Here is a 15,565-nt window from a genome sequence, read left to right as displayed (position 1 = left end):
TGATGAGAGGAACCGAATTTCTGCTCAAGTCATTGCAACTTAGACCAAAATCGGAGGAAAAAGAAGCATAACTAACATGTTTCGAGCATTTCTTATGTAAGGCACTGTACATGGCATTTTATGTGCATTAGCTCAATTCAGTCCTCGCATCTGTTGAGTGAGGTAGACCTTGTCATTACCACTCTACCATTGGGCAGCTGGTGAGTGGCCGAAGTGGAATCCAAATCAGTTGTCTGATTCAAAACCTCAGGCCACTTTGCCTTCCGAGGTAAGTTATGTTAACTAGGTAAAGGGAAGTTCAAATCTTCTGTAAGTCTGTTTTTCAAAAACTTACCTGTCATCTAGCTATCCACACGATTAGCCAACACCAGTTCAAGCTCGGTCAGACACGGGAATAGCCTGGCTGGTGTTAAAATGGCCCCATTCATTGTACTCTTTTTATATGGTATCCAGCTTATTGAAGAGACATTCATAATAAACAGCTTGATCCTCCTGCTCTCTGCATTTCCTCATGCCTTTTGAAACAGAAAAGGGGGTGGGGGAGGGTTGTCGAAGGAAGGGATAACACCGGGCCTTCACGGCATTCTAGCAGGTCTTACTTTTCAAGTGTTTAGGGGAGAAACTTAGACCTATTCATTATATTTTAATGTGAAGTCTACAAATCCTTCTTACAGGAGCTCTAAACATTATTATGACTAAAACCTCCAAATTGTTTTGTAGCTCTGGAACGGTTTCTAAGTGCCAGCCTCCATAGGCTAACTTACTTGTATTCAGTAGCTGGAAATGTTTAGTGTTAAATATATCTCATGCAAATGGGTGATCTTGTTACTATTTAGCACTCTACGTGGCAAGCACTATTACCATTTGAGAATAAGGTAATAAGGTACACTGCCTACTTTTCAGTATTCAGTTTGGCAAACCTCTCCGTAGGGCTCGTGCTGAAATCGGAATATATGTTCTATGGGGCAGATGGGGCATAGACTTGGTTTATGGTACTTTGGCCCAAGCTCTTCGTGCATGTGCTATGTCGAAAACTTCACTTTGCTCCTTCGTATTCTTCAAAACTTGTTTTGCCCCCGTGAAATGCTTCAATAGCTGGCTTCCCCAATTTTCCTCTGCTGCTTTATTTCTGTGTTAAGCAGTTTGAATTTGGGTTCTATCACGTGGATACATGAGGACTTCAGCATGACCTCTTTTAGAAGAGCCTGAAGTCGTGGAACAAGGAATTCGACTGTGTCCCCAAAGGGGATTTCTTTAAGAGTCTGAGAACTTCAAGAAAATGTTGAGCCTCCTTGTGTGGCCATTGAATCTGTAGGTCAAACCTGACATAGCTTAGTGGTGTTCTACGGAATCTTTATATGTCGGCCTTTTTTGCTCTCTCTGGCTACTTTGAAGATTATCTTTTCAGTTACAATATCACTGGCCTTTTAAGAAGGAAGAAAAAAGCCCAGGATAATGAGATTGTATTGTTCAGGGTCAAGGTGACAGCTCAGGTTACATCTAACTTGTCTGGAATCTCTTCTCTTGCCATTGATTTCACACCTGGGCTGTGCCCTGCGTCTGTTTCCTTAACCAAGGGCAACTGCCTTGGTTCGAAGGCAACACAGTCTTTTCTTTGATTTGACCCTCCAAGGGGTGTAGAGGAAAAGTAAGCATGATGAGCCCCACTTGCTTCACTCCTAATCCCCAAAGACACGGTGGATAACCCCCTCCCACCACACCGCAATGCCTGGTCTCCTGAGGATTGTGAGTAGGATCAATGTAGGTGCGTGGAGTAAAGCACATTTTTAAAAGATGAATTGAAATCACAAAGTTGGGGTTAGAAGATGGGCGTCCACTACTTTTTAGTGGTGTGTTCTTGGACCAGCCACTTAATTTCTCCTGTCTTAGGTTTTCTGTCTCTAAAATGAGGAAACTTATTCAGTGTTAAGAGGATAAATGATATCACATGTGTACAGAGCTGGGTGAACTGTGAAGCAGTGTGCGCATGCGGGGCGGTGGTATCGTGCCAGGCCACCTCACCTGTTAGCTTCATTCCTAGAAAGCCGGCAGGGAATGGAAATGGGCTCAAATCCCAGACACTTGGCCTCCCTTCTCCACTGTGTGAACAGAACAACCAGCAGGGACTGAATAACACAGTGTGGACATGTGTGTGTGTGTGTGTTACTTCTGTGTTTCCGAATTAATATGAGGCTGAGTATGAATTCCCACCCCTCTCAGCTGGAATTACACCCCTAGCACATTTATGTACAGACACACTACACACACACACACACACACACTGATGTGCAAACTTTCACTTCTGTCTGAAGAGACTTTGGTTCAACAGAGAACATGACCAGTGATGCTTAATTCTGGCTGCACATCAGAATCACCTAAGCTTTTGAAAATACTGATGCCCAGCTTCACCCCAGGCCAATCAGATTACAATGTCCGGAGGCGAGGCCAGGGCATCAGTATTTTTCAATAAGGTTAAGAACCTCAGGCCTCGAATAAGAGAATGCTAGAGGTGGCAGGGGCTTAGAAATTCTCTAGTTGAATGATACCATTTTCCTAGTAAGGAAATTTAGAGCCAGAAGACCCAAGTTAAATACAAACCCAAAGTCTGAACCTATACCTCTTCATTTCATGTTCTATCTTTTTTTTCCCCAGAACATGCAGAAATGTAGGACAGTAGATGTTCCCTTGGAAATTATAAGTGGCATTTGCCTGGCTGAAGCCATGGGGTTAGGACCCACTCACGGCATCGAAGACAATGGTCCTCACCCATGACTGTGCGTTAGCATCACAAGGTGCCTTTGGAAATGCTGCCATTCAAGCCCTACTCCAGACAAATTAATCAGAACTTCTGAGGAGGGGACCCAGGCATCATTGGTGGTTGCTTTTGTTTTGGATTTTGTTTTTCAAGTTCCTGAGTGATTCCTATAAGGAGCCAAGATTCAGAATCATTCATGTAGGGTGAACATCATCTTTCCTTTTTCTTCTAGGTATAAATATTGACTCGTTAAATAGCAGTTACATAAAAAAGAACTTCCCTGTGCATTCAATTCTGAAGCACATTTTACATATGTTCTGTCATTTAAGAGGAAAAAATGTTTCATTTATATTCACCAAATGCCATGTCCTGTTGTGGGGTTGTTGAGTTCCAGCATCTTTGCCATGTAGTTTGCTTTTCTACACTTGCATCAATATAAAATCAAAGATTTGTAAAACTCTAAAAAGATCCCAGCATCAAGCAAAGGAAATAAGAATGCAACCTGTTGAATGTAACTGGATTTATGTTCTCATCCAAGAATTATCCCTCAGACCTTTTGTGAGCAGGTGCAGAGTAGGAACAAAAGACGTCTACCGGCAAGATCTGGCTAGAATTGTTAGTCTGTCAGAAACGGACGGCCTGTTTCCAGAAACTCACTGAGCCCTGGTTAAAATCACAGGGTGGCTCCAAGGCGTTTCCCGAGTTCTTCTGATTCCAGAGGGTGTGGTCAGGAGGACTGAGCCCCGGTGCCGTCCTCTGGCTGGACTCTTGTCTGCTCAGGGCCGGAGTGTGGACAGCTCAGCCTCGAAGCCTTGCCTCCGCCCTCCTCAACCTGCACAGAACAGTTGTGTATCCACTGGGGTGTTTTGGCTTCTGTGCAATTCTCAAAATACAAACCACAGGGTTAACCGTGAAACCATATCTAATGATGTCCTCAACAATCAGAGACGTAAACCTAAGGACAGGCAGTACGACTAAACTACATGCTGCGGCCCCACCCCATTTAATTTGTGCTACTGTGCCTTATGTCCCACGGCTCCCTAACATCCCGCTCAGGTCAGGGTTCCCTCCTCCCTGACCCCTGAATATAACTTTCTCATCTGCGTGTAAGTGCCCTCCTCTGCCTTCCCAAGTGCCGCCCCTCAACTGATGCGCACCTGACCCATCACGCTCTGTCCCAAACTTTTCTCCTTTTTTACTGGTGTCCTGGTCAAGGTGCCTTAGGATTGCATCTCAGGTCCACTGCTTTCTTGGTATGTGACATGCGCAAGCTACTTAACCTAACGCTGCCTCAGTTTACTTCATCTGTAAGATGGGTATAATAATAGTAACTGCCACAAAGGGCTGCTGCAAAGGTTAGATCTATTAAATATATTAAGTACCTGACATATAGCAAGCACTCACCAATGCTGGCTCTCAATTATATGGCCAAGGTCAACTCACGCATTTTCCTTTTCCCTGAACTGCAAGAACCATACTTCTTCTAGCATTCCAATACTGACTTTCACAAATAATTATCCAGAATAAAATATAGAGGAGGAAACATGTTCTCTCTTTTCTTCTCCTTCCTTTCCACTTTCTCTCCCCCTACCCCTCTCACCCCATCTTAAAGGAAACAGGAGAAAAATCTCGCTGGCACGAGTAACTCTCTTTCATATTTGTGCAAAACAATTGACAATGGCTTGAGCTAAGTATCACTTTGCACAAGGACATTTATATGGTCTTCGTACATTCCCTAGTGTTGAGATAAAAATTCTAAACACATGTCCAACGCAGGTAACTGCTTTCCATGCTGCTGGTACTGGCTTGAAGGGTAGTCGGGTTGCTGGAAAATTGCTGTACGGTTGTTACATTTCAGAGAATGTGATTCTACCTGCATTATGACCACATTCACTTAATGGGACGTATAACAATGGAGAAATAAGCTCTGTGTGTGTGTGTGTGTGTGTGATTCAGCTTTCATTGCAGTGCACCTTAGAAAAACTTACAGCTAAATTTTTTGTTTCTTACTCATGAAAATGGGCATAAGTTGGTATAAATAAGAATACAGAACATTTGTGAGCAAACTGAGAAATGTGTGCAGTTCAAAATGCAGAAACTGTAGTGATTATCCAGTGGCCACTCAGGAAAGGAAAACACAGACTTCTATCATCACCTAATATTTTGCATGGACCATTTACACCTGAACACTATGATGTAAAATACAGTAGATATTATGTCCATTTTAAATATGAAGAGACAAACTCGGATGGGAAAGCCACTTAACCACAGTCACACAGCTCTAAAGGTGACGAATAGGAGTTCAGACTGAGATCTGTGTGAACCAAAGCCCCAGGCTCCCCACTGAGTAATTATTACACACGGTTTATACCCAAGAAACAGTAACTGACCCAAGGATCGGATAACCACTTTTAAAGGTCAATTATAATGGTTCTGCTCTGCATTCTTACAGGACGTCTTTTCCTAAGAACTTCGAAAACACTCAACAATGTATTCTCTTGACATATCCTTGAGGCTATGAGGAGCAAGTATTATTTTACCAGATATGGAATCTGGAAGAAAAAGAGATAGTGCCATTTGCTCAAGTCCACAAAGTTACCAACTAATAATAATAATAATAATAATGAATTAAAATTGAGGTCTTCAGATCCCTAACCTAATACTTATCTCCATTAAAAACAGCTACCTCTCATCGTGTTAGATGATAGTCACTGATGTAATAAACGATTTTGGGCAGCACATCAGGTGGTTGTGAAGACTGAATGAATAAATTGGTGTAAAGTGCTCCAGACCAGCACCTGGCATCAAGTAAAGGGTCGGACAGCTAATGCTAATGATGGGGCCGATGATGATGTCAAATCGAAAGATCTGAAAGGCATTTGACATGTTTCTCATTAGGTTTGGTTCCACCAAACTAGCTGCACACAGGGGTCCTCATACCAAAATAGCCAGCCGCCTTTTCCTCATCAGGTGTTAACCTACAGGGATATGTAATCAATCAAAAACGCTAAGACAGAACTACTAAACAGAGCAATCTGAAAGTGAGCTAACATCAGGGCACAATCCAGGAGTATGAGATGTGGTCTTTGCCATTAATCCCAAGATCCAGTGTAATTGGAAAGACCAAAATAAAATCATAATAGCTTAAGACATTATTTAAATAGTTTACTCTAGCCCTTACCCACGTGTCAGTGTGCAGACACGGGGACGCGTGCTGAATGGCCAAGCCCGAGAGGCAGGAGGAGGCTTGGGTGATGTCTCACAGGGCACGAAAAGAACTTGCAGAACGAGTGAGTGGTCAGAGAGGCTGGAGACAATCGGATTTGGCAATGAATGACTGTATGATAAGCGTCAAGGGTGTGGACAACAGTGAGACAACGGTATTTCTGCCGGGGCACTTGCTGAACAAAGGCTGCTTCTGAGGCTGCCTCTCAGTCCCGCTAGCAGCTGCCTCACCTGCGCTCACGTCTCTGTCTGATTCCTGAGACGCTTCTGCCATGCAAAATTGTCCCATTGTTTTGATCATTTGAATGGCACGGCAGCATGAGTTTCAGAGCGCTTCTTTTAAAAATTGTCTTTCTTCGCCTCCCTCAGTAACACGCTAAGTAAGATGACCGCTCCCGCTGCGGCTCTTTCAAGGTTTTATTGCTCAGCCATAAAAATTGTCATGATATCGAACACTGAAATGACTGTGGTAAATGTGTGGCAATTATATTTCATTAACATTCCTGGAACACTTGCCACTAAGATGATCTTCAAAGTCCACAGCTAATTACTCTATCTCGTAAGGTCTAGGACTTGTTCAAAGGGTTCATGGTACAGAAAGTAACTGGCATCCTTGTCCGTGGCTCTTGTTTTATACAAGAATGTGGGGTATATATTTTTATATATGTAGTGTGTGGGGGTATATGTGGGTGTGCATGTTTGTACATGTACATGAATATACGTGTGTATATTTGATTTTGTATATGCATTGTCAGTGCCAAGTACAGTGCCAGACCTCAGGTGTGGTTAAGTTCAGCTATTCAGGAAGGAAACAGCCTTTCCTTTCATCTCTATCCCATAGGAAGTCAGCAGGAATTTGGCTAATGGAAAAATGCAGGTTGTATTCCAAATAGGCAAAGTCACTAAAGATTCTGCCTACGCTTTTGTGTTCTACAGGCATCTACTTGTAGCCTCAGCTCTTCCACGCCAAGATTATTTTTTAAAAAGGTAGAATTTTTTTTAATGCACTGTGGTTATCAAAAAGGAAGGTGTCCATTCTAGTTGTGTGTTTAAAAATTAGTATTTGTACTAATGTTGATATACATTAGGACCACAGAAAGACATAGGCTATTTTTTTCAAAAATAAAATTAGCCATATTTTTCTGCCTGATAGAACACCTTGTAAGCTTCTATTTGACTTGAATGGTGAGCCGACTGACTGCTTCTTTTGCTATTATGGGTGTTAAGTAGTCAACTCCAGGGTTCTGAACCCTGGAGGTAGAGATCACCCAGTTGGACAGATATGCCTCGACCCCTTTGGATTTAAGACAGGTACTCAAGCACCACTGATTCCCAAACTTGATGGAGCTGTAAAAGGTTATCAGTTATTTTGATGACACTTTTCACCAGCAAAAATTCTCTGTGGCATGTAATTATTTCTGAATGGAGTTGGAGTTGAGTCTCTGAGAACGTTTCATGGCGTCGTCTCCTCAAGCTAATTGGGCACATCTGGGAACGCTGCAAACCCCGGCCTGGACAGCACTGGTCTCCAGCTGGGATGGCAGAACCATGGAAAGGCACGTGCAGTTTTCTGCCGAGAGTGCGCGAAGACTGAGTTCTGTCACTTGTCAACTAACTGTGGAGAGAGAGTGAGAAGAACAGGTTACTCTTCGTTTTGCCAGTGTGGATGAGCTGGCAGTGTTTCACCAGTGCAACTGGAGACATCTTCTCACACCCAAGATTCCTATCACACCCACACTTAAGAATGCTACCGCCCTCTCAAAGACTCGTCCGTCTGAGCCATCCTCTTGGGAACCAGCTGCAAAGAGGTCCAATCACCAGATTTTGCAAATCTGAAGCAGTGGTTCTTAACCCCAACTACATGTTAAAACCACCAGGGGAGCTTTTGAAAATCCTACCGTAGAGCCAAGAGTGAGAACCATTGATTTAACATAAGCTAGTGTGCCTCATCAAGCTGACTTCACATTTTGGGGGTTTTGTTTGCTTTTAGTTAGAGCATCTCTACCTTAGTTAATCCTTAGACTGTTCTTGTTTGTGTTGCTTAAAATGGCTTTGTAAATAGGTAGTTGCCTTGTCCCTTGAGCTCCTGCCTCTCAGGATGGAGATGTTATACACCTCAGACATTCCATCAAAGCCACACAGAAAGGTTGTAGCCTGATGTGGCTTGAAGTAATCAACTAAACTCAATGGCATCAAGAGTGTATGGGGCTAAAGCAAAATCACAGAACTGGTTCTCTATATCTGGGGTTTAGGGACAAGATGGTAGAAACTCCAAGGCAGCTGAGATAATTCAACATTCAATGAAGGCAGGTGACTCTGGTAGGGAAAACAAACTGTGACTCTGAACCTTGGTCTTGCCGAACCTGACCTTGCCTTAGGACGCTCGGAAATCGAAAAGTTACCCAAAGCATGGCGCAGGTACAGCAAGCAGCTACGTGAGGCTTTATGTGGTGCATGAAGAACATCTTCCATTTAAGAATTTTGTATTTATTTTAATATATATGTGAAAATACATAACTGGCAGAACAAACACATAATTTCATAATTATCATTGCTTTGGCCGCAGTTTAGAAATGCATCCCTTTAAAGAAAAGCATCAGCAAAAAATTACACACTGGTGATATGCATCTGTGGAAGGAGAAAAAAGAGCTTTGATAACACTGCATGATGGCATTTTGTAACAACTGAGGTCAACTTAAAATTAAGGTCAATATGCTTTCTGCTTCTGCAATTAACATTTTAGAAAGGGAGAAGGGGGCAAATAAAAAGGAAAAGGCTGGTAATTTGGTCTTTTGGATATGGAGGACCCTATGAGATGACCCCCAGGTGAAGCACTATTATTTCGGCCAGACTGAACCTTGGGAAACAGGAATGCTGAGACCTGCTGCTGAGTTGTTACTTATCCAGCGCTGAACTGGCAGTGTCTGCAGTGGCGTTTTTTATTTTGCAAGCTCTGGGGTGGATTTTTTAAAATTGATTTTAGAGAGAAAGGGAGCGGGTGGGAGACAGAGAGACATCAGTTTGTCGTTCCACTGATTTATACGTTCATTGGTAAATTCTCCTACGTGCCCTGAACCAGGGATGGAACCCGCAGCCTTGGTGAATGCGGACAATGTTCTAGCCAACTGAGCCACCCGGCCAGGGCCAAGCAGGTTTTTTAAAAAAAATTTTTTCAACTGTAGTTTACACTCAACATTTTGCATAGTTTCAGGTGTACAGCATTGCGGTTAGACGATCATATAGTTTACAAGATGTTCCTCCTGATATTTCCAGTCCTCACCCGGCACCAGGCATAGTTGTTATGATATTATTGACTGTATTTCCTATGCTGCACTTCCCATCTGCATCAGTCTTGATCGAAGACTCAGACTTGAAAACCCAGTGCCTGCTCCCCGCGCGCACCTCTTGGGAGGGTGGACGTTGTCTTCAGGAGCAGCTCGCTGTGCCGGGTGTGCGGCGTCTGGAGCAGGATGAGGAAAGGCACAAAGGAAAACCGGACGTGTCTGGGCTGTGTGAAAGTTGGCTCACCCTGGGATGGACTCAGATTAAAGTCATCTCTGTCTTCCTCCTGGGCCACTCTTCCCTTCCCTGACTCGCATTAGAAATTCGAGGGCAGAGAACAAAGCAGCCACGTTTGTTTTTCCAGAGGAAAAGGGATCTGGGGAAAACGGCCCTGACAGCCGTGCTCTGTGGCCTGGTGAATGAAGGGCTTTTACGTGTTTCACTCAAGACTCTGTTTAGTCTGGATTCTAAGGATTTATGTATCAATTTTTGGCTCTGGTGTCATTGAGGTAGTCCTGATTTCCAATGATTTTGTTGTCATCTGTATTTGCCTCCAGTGAAAGAGGACTGGGAGCCGACTTAGTGCAGGGCCACTTAAAAGCTTGCCTTTCTGCATGCACTGTACTCTCATTAGGGGGTTGCCAGGACTTCTCAAAACCAAAGCGGCAGCGCTTAACGAGAAACACCTGGTTGGCTTTTGCAGAAGTGGCAGTGCATTGAGGATGCATCGGGCAAGCTTCGAATTCACAAGTGTAAAGGATCCAGCGACCTGCTCACCGTCAGGCAGAGCACGCGGAACCTCTACTCTCGTGGCTTCCACCACAAGGACAAAGAGTGCAATTGTGGAGAGTCTGGCTATCGCGCCAACAGGAGCCAGAGGAAGAGTCAAAGGCAGTTCCTGAGAAACGAGGGGACTCCAAGTAAGGCACAGGCAGAGGCCGTCTCAGAGGCGGGCCGGGGCCTTTGGGGACAGACACTACAGAGAGGAAAGGCTTGCTCTGTCTACATTTTGCTATTAGCAATGCATAGTTTTAGGGCTAAAAGTGAATAATCATTCTGCTTACAGTACGAAAGCTAAGATAAATTGAATTTTTGCTTTGTGAGCATTTTCACTTAACCATAGAATACAAATACAGGGGCTGACACAAATGATGCCCCTTGTTTATTGCAAAGTCTTTTATTACAAACTCATAGGCATGCAATTCTGTAACATGACAATATCACACTCACGCACACACCATATGACATTTTAGGTGAAATGTTCAAATTGAAACTATAAATATTACACCCATATTATTACCCCACCAACCACACTTACACAGGTGTTACTTCTGCTGGACCCTGCATATTCATTAAAAGCCCCAGACACAAAACCCACACACCACCCACAAAAGAACTATGAAGGAGTAAAAGGTGTATAGCTCAGGTCGATTTTATTTTATGTTAATGCTAATGTCCTGATTTGTCTGCCTTATGATGCTTTAAAAAAGAGAAAAAAAGGAAGAAAATAAATCCAAGCTTTCAATGCTTGTTCATTTAACTAATAAGAAAAGCATCAATATTATTTATAAAAGCATAACTGTTTTAGGACAATTATTTTTTATACCCCTATTCTTGACTGGTAGAGTCAAAATAGTTGAATTCAGTATGAAAAATCACTGCCTAGTATTTTCTTTATAAAAAGTATCAGATTGCTGTTATTGTATAGATAGGAAAACCTAGTCCTGTAGTGTCCATAAAAGAATGGGGGTCTATTGCCACCTAGTGGCGTAGTACAAACTGACTCATTTCTGTCGTCAGTCCTTTCTATACCTGTTTGGAAATAGCCAACATACGTTAAATTCAATTCTGTGTCCAAAATTAGGAAATCAAATCATTCACTAGAACAGTGGAAGCCCTTAAAAGAGGCTTTTTTATCTTGAATCCCACAGGTGGACTTTAGGGGATCATGAGCCCCCTAATATATTATCCAAAATTTTAAGTATATTCCATGTGTTATATGCACATTTTTCTGGATGTTCATAACTTCCAACAAATTCTCAAAGGAGTTCATAACTCAAATGTCTGAGAACCATCAATGTGGGAGGTTTTCTTTCCTCCCTGAGAGAAAATACCACGTTTAATGTATCACATGAAGATATCAAGTGGAAAACCCACAAGGGACAAGGACCCCTGACACAATCCCTTAACCATGTTCAGCTGAGAGGTGGGGGCAGCCTCCTCTCACCCAGAAAGCTGGAGGTCACTCCCAAGGGCTGCCCACAACACACAGTGATTTTTCAATACGGAGCACAGACTAAGGAAGTCTGGGGTGCTTTTCCAAGCTGTGTGGAGTCTTACACATTTGAGAGCAGGAGGCGTGGCCTCAGCTGGAAACTGCCCTCAGAGTAGGATTCTGCAGAGAGAAAGAGACAGTTCTGATACCGCAGCCAATAGGCTCTCCTTCCTCCTGTTGTAGGAGGGAAGCCCTGTGAGCATGCCCCACGGAGCCCACCTGCATCTGATCAGCAGGGACCCATGTTTGCATGTTAAAGCTCTGACCCAGCACACTGTGATCCTTGACAGTGGCCTATAGTGACCGGAAGACAAGCTGGCCTCCTCCTGGAATGACCCTCCATCTGCCAGGTGTTAAGAGTCAGTTGGCTGATGGAAGCCTTTGCCAAATTTAATATTTCTTAGAGTGACCCTCTATTATTTGTGCAGATAGCAGGTGTCGAGAGCATTTGCCTTTTTGAAAAAGCATCCCAAAGTAGTAGGAGAGCTCTTTAGTTTTTAGACTCTGAATTACTTAAAATCGGAACCTAGCTCTGTAACTGCAAAATGTGGGTAACCTTCAAGGCTTCAAGTCTTCTCGTCCATAAAACAAGACTAAGAGCAAAATCATCAGCCTGTTTGGATAATCTGATATTTTAAAGATTTATCATAATAATACCTGTTTTTCAAGATTATAGATTAGAGATAAGTGTGAGATGAATAGCAAAGGTCAAAAAGTGATAGTCACCATTATTAATAACCATAATGAGGGCTATAATTTTATTCAAAGTGCCTTCGCAGTTTATGTTGGAAATTCACTGTAGAAGTTCACAGCCTCCCATCAGGGGAAAGGATCTTAGTGATCATCCAGGTCTGCCCCGTCACTGGAGGGAGGGAGGCTGAGGCCATCACCCCACCACACAGCGGCAAAGCTAGGACTAGATCCCACCCCCCCCTCCGCGGGAATTCCAGTGAGCTGCTCCCCCCATTCCGATGCCCCGCTGTGTACTGTGTGCCACTTCCAAAGTGCTCATCGGGCCCGGTGATCATTTTCTTCTTTCCTCAAGTACCTCTGGACACCATATTAACATACCTTCCTTTATTTCCAGAGTACAAGCCCAGGTTTGTCCACACTCGGCAGACACGTTCCTTGTCAGTCGAATTCGAAGGCGAAGTATATGACATAAACCTGGAAGAGGAAGAATTGCAAGTGTTGCAGCCAAGAAACATTGCCAAGCGCCATGATGAAGGCCACCAGGGGCCGGGAGGTCGCCAAGCTGCCAGCGGCGGCCATGGGGATGCCACGCTGGCTAACAGTGGCAATGCTGTGGGCCTGCCCACCACCGTCCGAGTGACCCACAAGTAGGAATGCTTTAGGTGTTCACAAGGGTTGAGTTCAAAGTCATCCCCACGTAGTACCACTGCTTGGTCCCCATACAAAATGTCACTCAGCAATACGATGTCCGAGTGCTGGCCTACATCACAGTAGGGGTTAAAGGAGCAGTAAGGAGTCCAAACAGTCGTAGATTTGGGCATGTGCTTTGGGTACAATTTCACATTAAAGGCTGATCAGCTGGGAATTTAGCCAGAGTGATTCTGTCACATCTTGCCTTAGCAGGCATGGGGCTCTGCCGTTCATCAGTCACCTTTGCGGGCATCCAGAAAACAGAGGGAAACGACTGGCCGCACCGGTTAGGGGTTCTTCATGGGGTGTGGTCACTGTGGCTCGGAGCAGTTGCAGTCACGGCCTCAAAAATTACACAGAGATCAAGGGAGAACCACGGGCCCTGGACAAGGTCCCTGAGAGACAGTGTAGGTTGGGAATGGGCATTAGATGCAGAAGCACCTCACCTGTCCAGATCCCGAAGAGCACAGAGGGCCTCGGAAGTCACGGAGATGCGAGGAGGATGGCTCCCCACAGCTTTAATGGGCTAAAATCGATGGACTCTGTTGACAGATAAGCAATTTCTTTCTGGCTGTATTGGCAAAATCTTTGTTTTGTCTTTCCTTTCGTCACTTTGGGAAGGCAGGATACCGTGAGCTCTACCGAGACATTTATCCCTAGGACTGGTCTCCAGGTGCCCGTCATTGTTCAGAGATTTGGACCAGGATTTGTTTCTCTTACCGTTATTGATCGACCTCATATCCCTCCAGCTTTCTATGGCTGGGGCTGCCTCTTCGCTTCAGACGTAACGGGGTACTTCAGGCAGGCTTTTATCAAGAAATAAGTGGGATGAGCAACCTGCGGTTCTAACTGCATTTTGTCAAACAAGTCATTTCCATTATAACTGTGAAAACCTCATTTCTCCCCCTACAATATTTGATGGGGTTTTCAGAGCTGGAGTTTTGGGGGTTTTAACTTTTCATGGGAACGTGAACACTGAGAGCTGTCTCGAACGGTGATCTTAGTGGTGACCACTCTTTGACAGCATCCTCTGCCCCCCGGTAGCCAGGAGACATTCCTACTCACCCTGGTCTGTGGCTCAGCTCCAAACTACAGCTTGTATCCAAATCAGGCATTTAGGGGACAATTAAGTTCCCTTTGCCATTTCCAATATTGTTTTGAATATTAGAATATAGACCTATTTCTAATGTTTCTTGTTTGTTTTTACAGGTGCTTTATTCTCCCAAATGATACGATCCATTGTGAGAGAGAACTGTATCAGTCGGCCAGAGCATGGAAGGACCACAAGGCGTACATTGATAAAGAGGTGAGCCGCGGCCGTGTGATCGGAAGGAATGTTCCCAATGCAAGCCCGGCTCGCCAGTGCTACTGGTGGTGCATGTCGTGTGTGCCCGCCATTTCTTCATAATTATGTGAAAAGTAGAACAGCAAGGCATTTCTCATTCTCCAGTGACACCGTGATAGTCCAGACTAAAACCAAAATTGAGTGTGAGAAAAGAATAGGGACGACTCAGTGACCTTCTGAAGTCCCTGTGAGAAAATAATTTGGTTATAAAAGAGACATCTGTTAGTGTTCATGATTAGACATCAGTTGGAATATAGAGGGATATATATTCTGTGCTCAGTTGGTTTCCAAATTAATTATCATCGCAGATGAATGCCTGTAATTATGGAACACAGAAAATAAGGTGAAAAGAAAGGTTCTTAGCACAGAAAATCCTTAGAAATGTATATTGTTGAAGTGCATGTTTTCCAGATCGAAGCTTTGCAAGATAAAATTAAGAATTTAAGAGAGGTGAGAGGGCACCTGAAGAGGAGGAAGCCCGAGGAGTGCGTCTGCAGTAAACAGAGGTGAGCGTGGAGGCTGCCGGGCCTCCCTTCCACACTCAGCTTTTGCACAGGCTACGTTGATTAGCATCGGGCCTGTTTCTCTCTTTTACCAATAGAAAGATTAATAAAATGAATTTATTATCACATATTTGTAATGACCTAAATTATTTAGGTCAAAGTAAATGTCATAACCCTACACAAACAGGAAAAAAATAAAAACGATAAGTAAGTCCCATTAAGTACAGATAGTTACAGCCAAGTAACTGCCTTCTTTTTATAAAATAAACTCTTTAACAAATGCATGATTATGAAGACTCACTTGTTCATCTTCTTCCTGTAGCTATTACAATAAAGAGAAAGGTGTAAAAAAGCAAGAGAAATTAAAGAGCCATCTCCACCCATTCAAGTAAGTATTATAACTCTGTGTCCCACATTTGCTGGGAGTAAAGGACTGGGTGCCAGGCAATCCTGAAAGGCTGCAGGGACTCCTGTGTGGCCAGGGAGCCTGCTTGGAAAAAAAGTGGGTGCGACTGGGAAGGCATAGAGCCCCAGGACTTGAAAGCAAGCCCTCCCCTTGCCCAGGGAGCATGGCCGTGCCAAGGGCTCCTCTGGGGGAGCCGGGAGCCGTCCTCTACTTCTGCGTGTGCTCTCGCCGGTGGATGCGCGGTCTCTGGATTTTACTCTGCGCGCAGCGACTGGGAGACGGCCTGTGCAGGTCTGTGTGTTCTGTAGAGCAGCCAGGCATCGTGGTGATTCTGAAAGTTGGAGGAAATATACATATTTTTAAAATAATAGTAAATTTTGCCAGGGAAAGG

General features: G+C 44.0%; 1 protein-coding gene across 6 annotated transcripts in view; it reads left to right on the top strand.

Annotated features, from left to right (window-relative positions):
• SULF1 (sulfatase 1) overlaps window positions 1-15,565 on the top strand; it is a 147,847-nt gene that overhangs the window by 119,102 nt on the left and 13,180 nt on the right. For all 6 annotated transcript variants that reach the window (XM_045181542.3, XM_045181539.3, XM_045181540.3 and 3 more), the window contains 5 exons: window positions 9,966-10,182; window positions 12,625-12,877; window positions 14,130-14,226; window positions 14,677-14,771; window positions 15,091-15,156. In XM_045181542.3, the coding sequence (XP_045037477.1) occupies window positions 9,966-10,182; window positions 12,625-12,877; window positions 14,130-14,226; window positions 14,677-14,771; window positions 15,091-15,156 (728 nt within the window). The remainder of the gene's footprint in view (window positions 1-9,965; window positions 10,183-12,624; window positions 12,878-14,129; window positions 14,227-14,676; window positions 14,772-15,090; window positions 15,157-15,565) is intronic.

Source organism: Desmodus rotundus, chromosome 8 (genome assembly GCF_022682495.2).
Source record: "Desmodus rotundus isolate HL8 chromosome 8, HLdesRot8A.1, whole genome shotgun sequence".
NCBI lineage: Eukaryota > Metazoa > Chordata > Mammalia > Chiroptera > Phyllostomidae > Desmodus > Desmodus rotundus.
The sequence above is the reverse complement of the archived record's forward strand: the minus strand, read 5'-3'. Positions and strand labels throughout refer to the sequence as shown.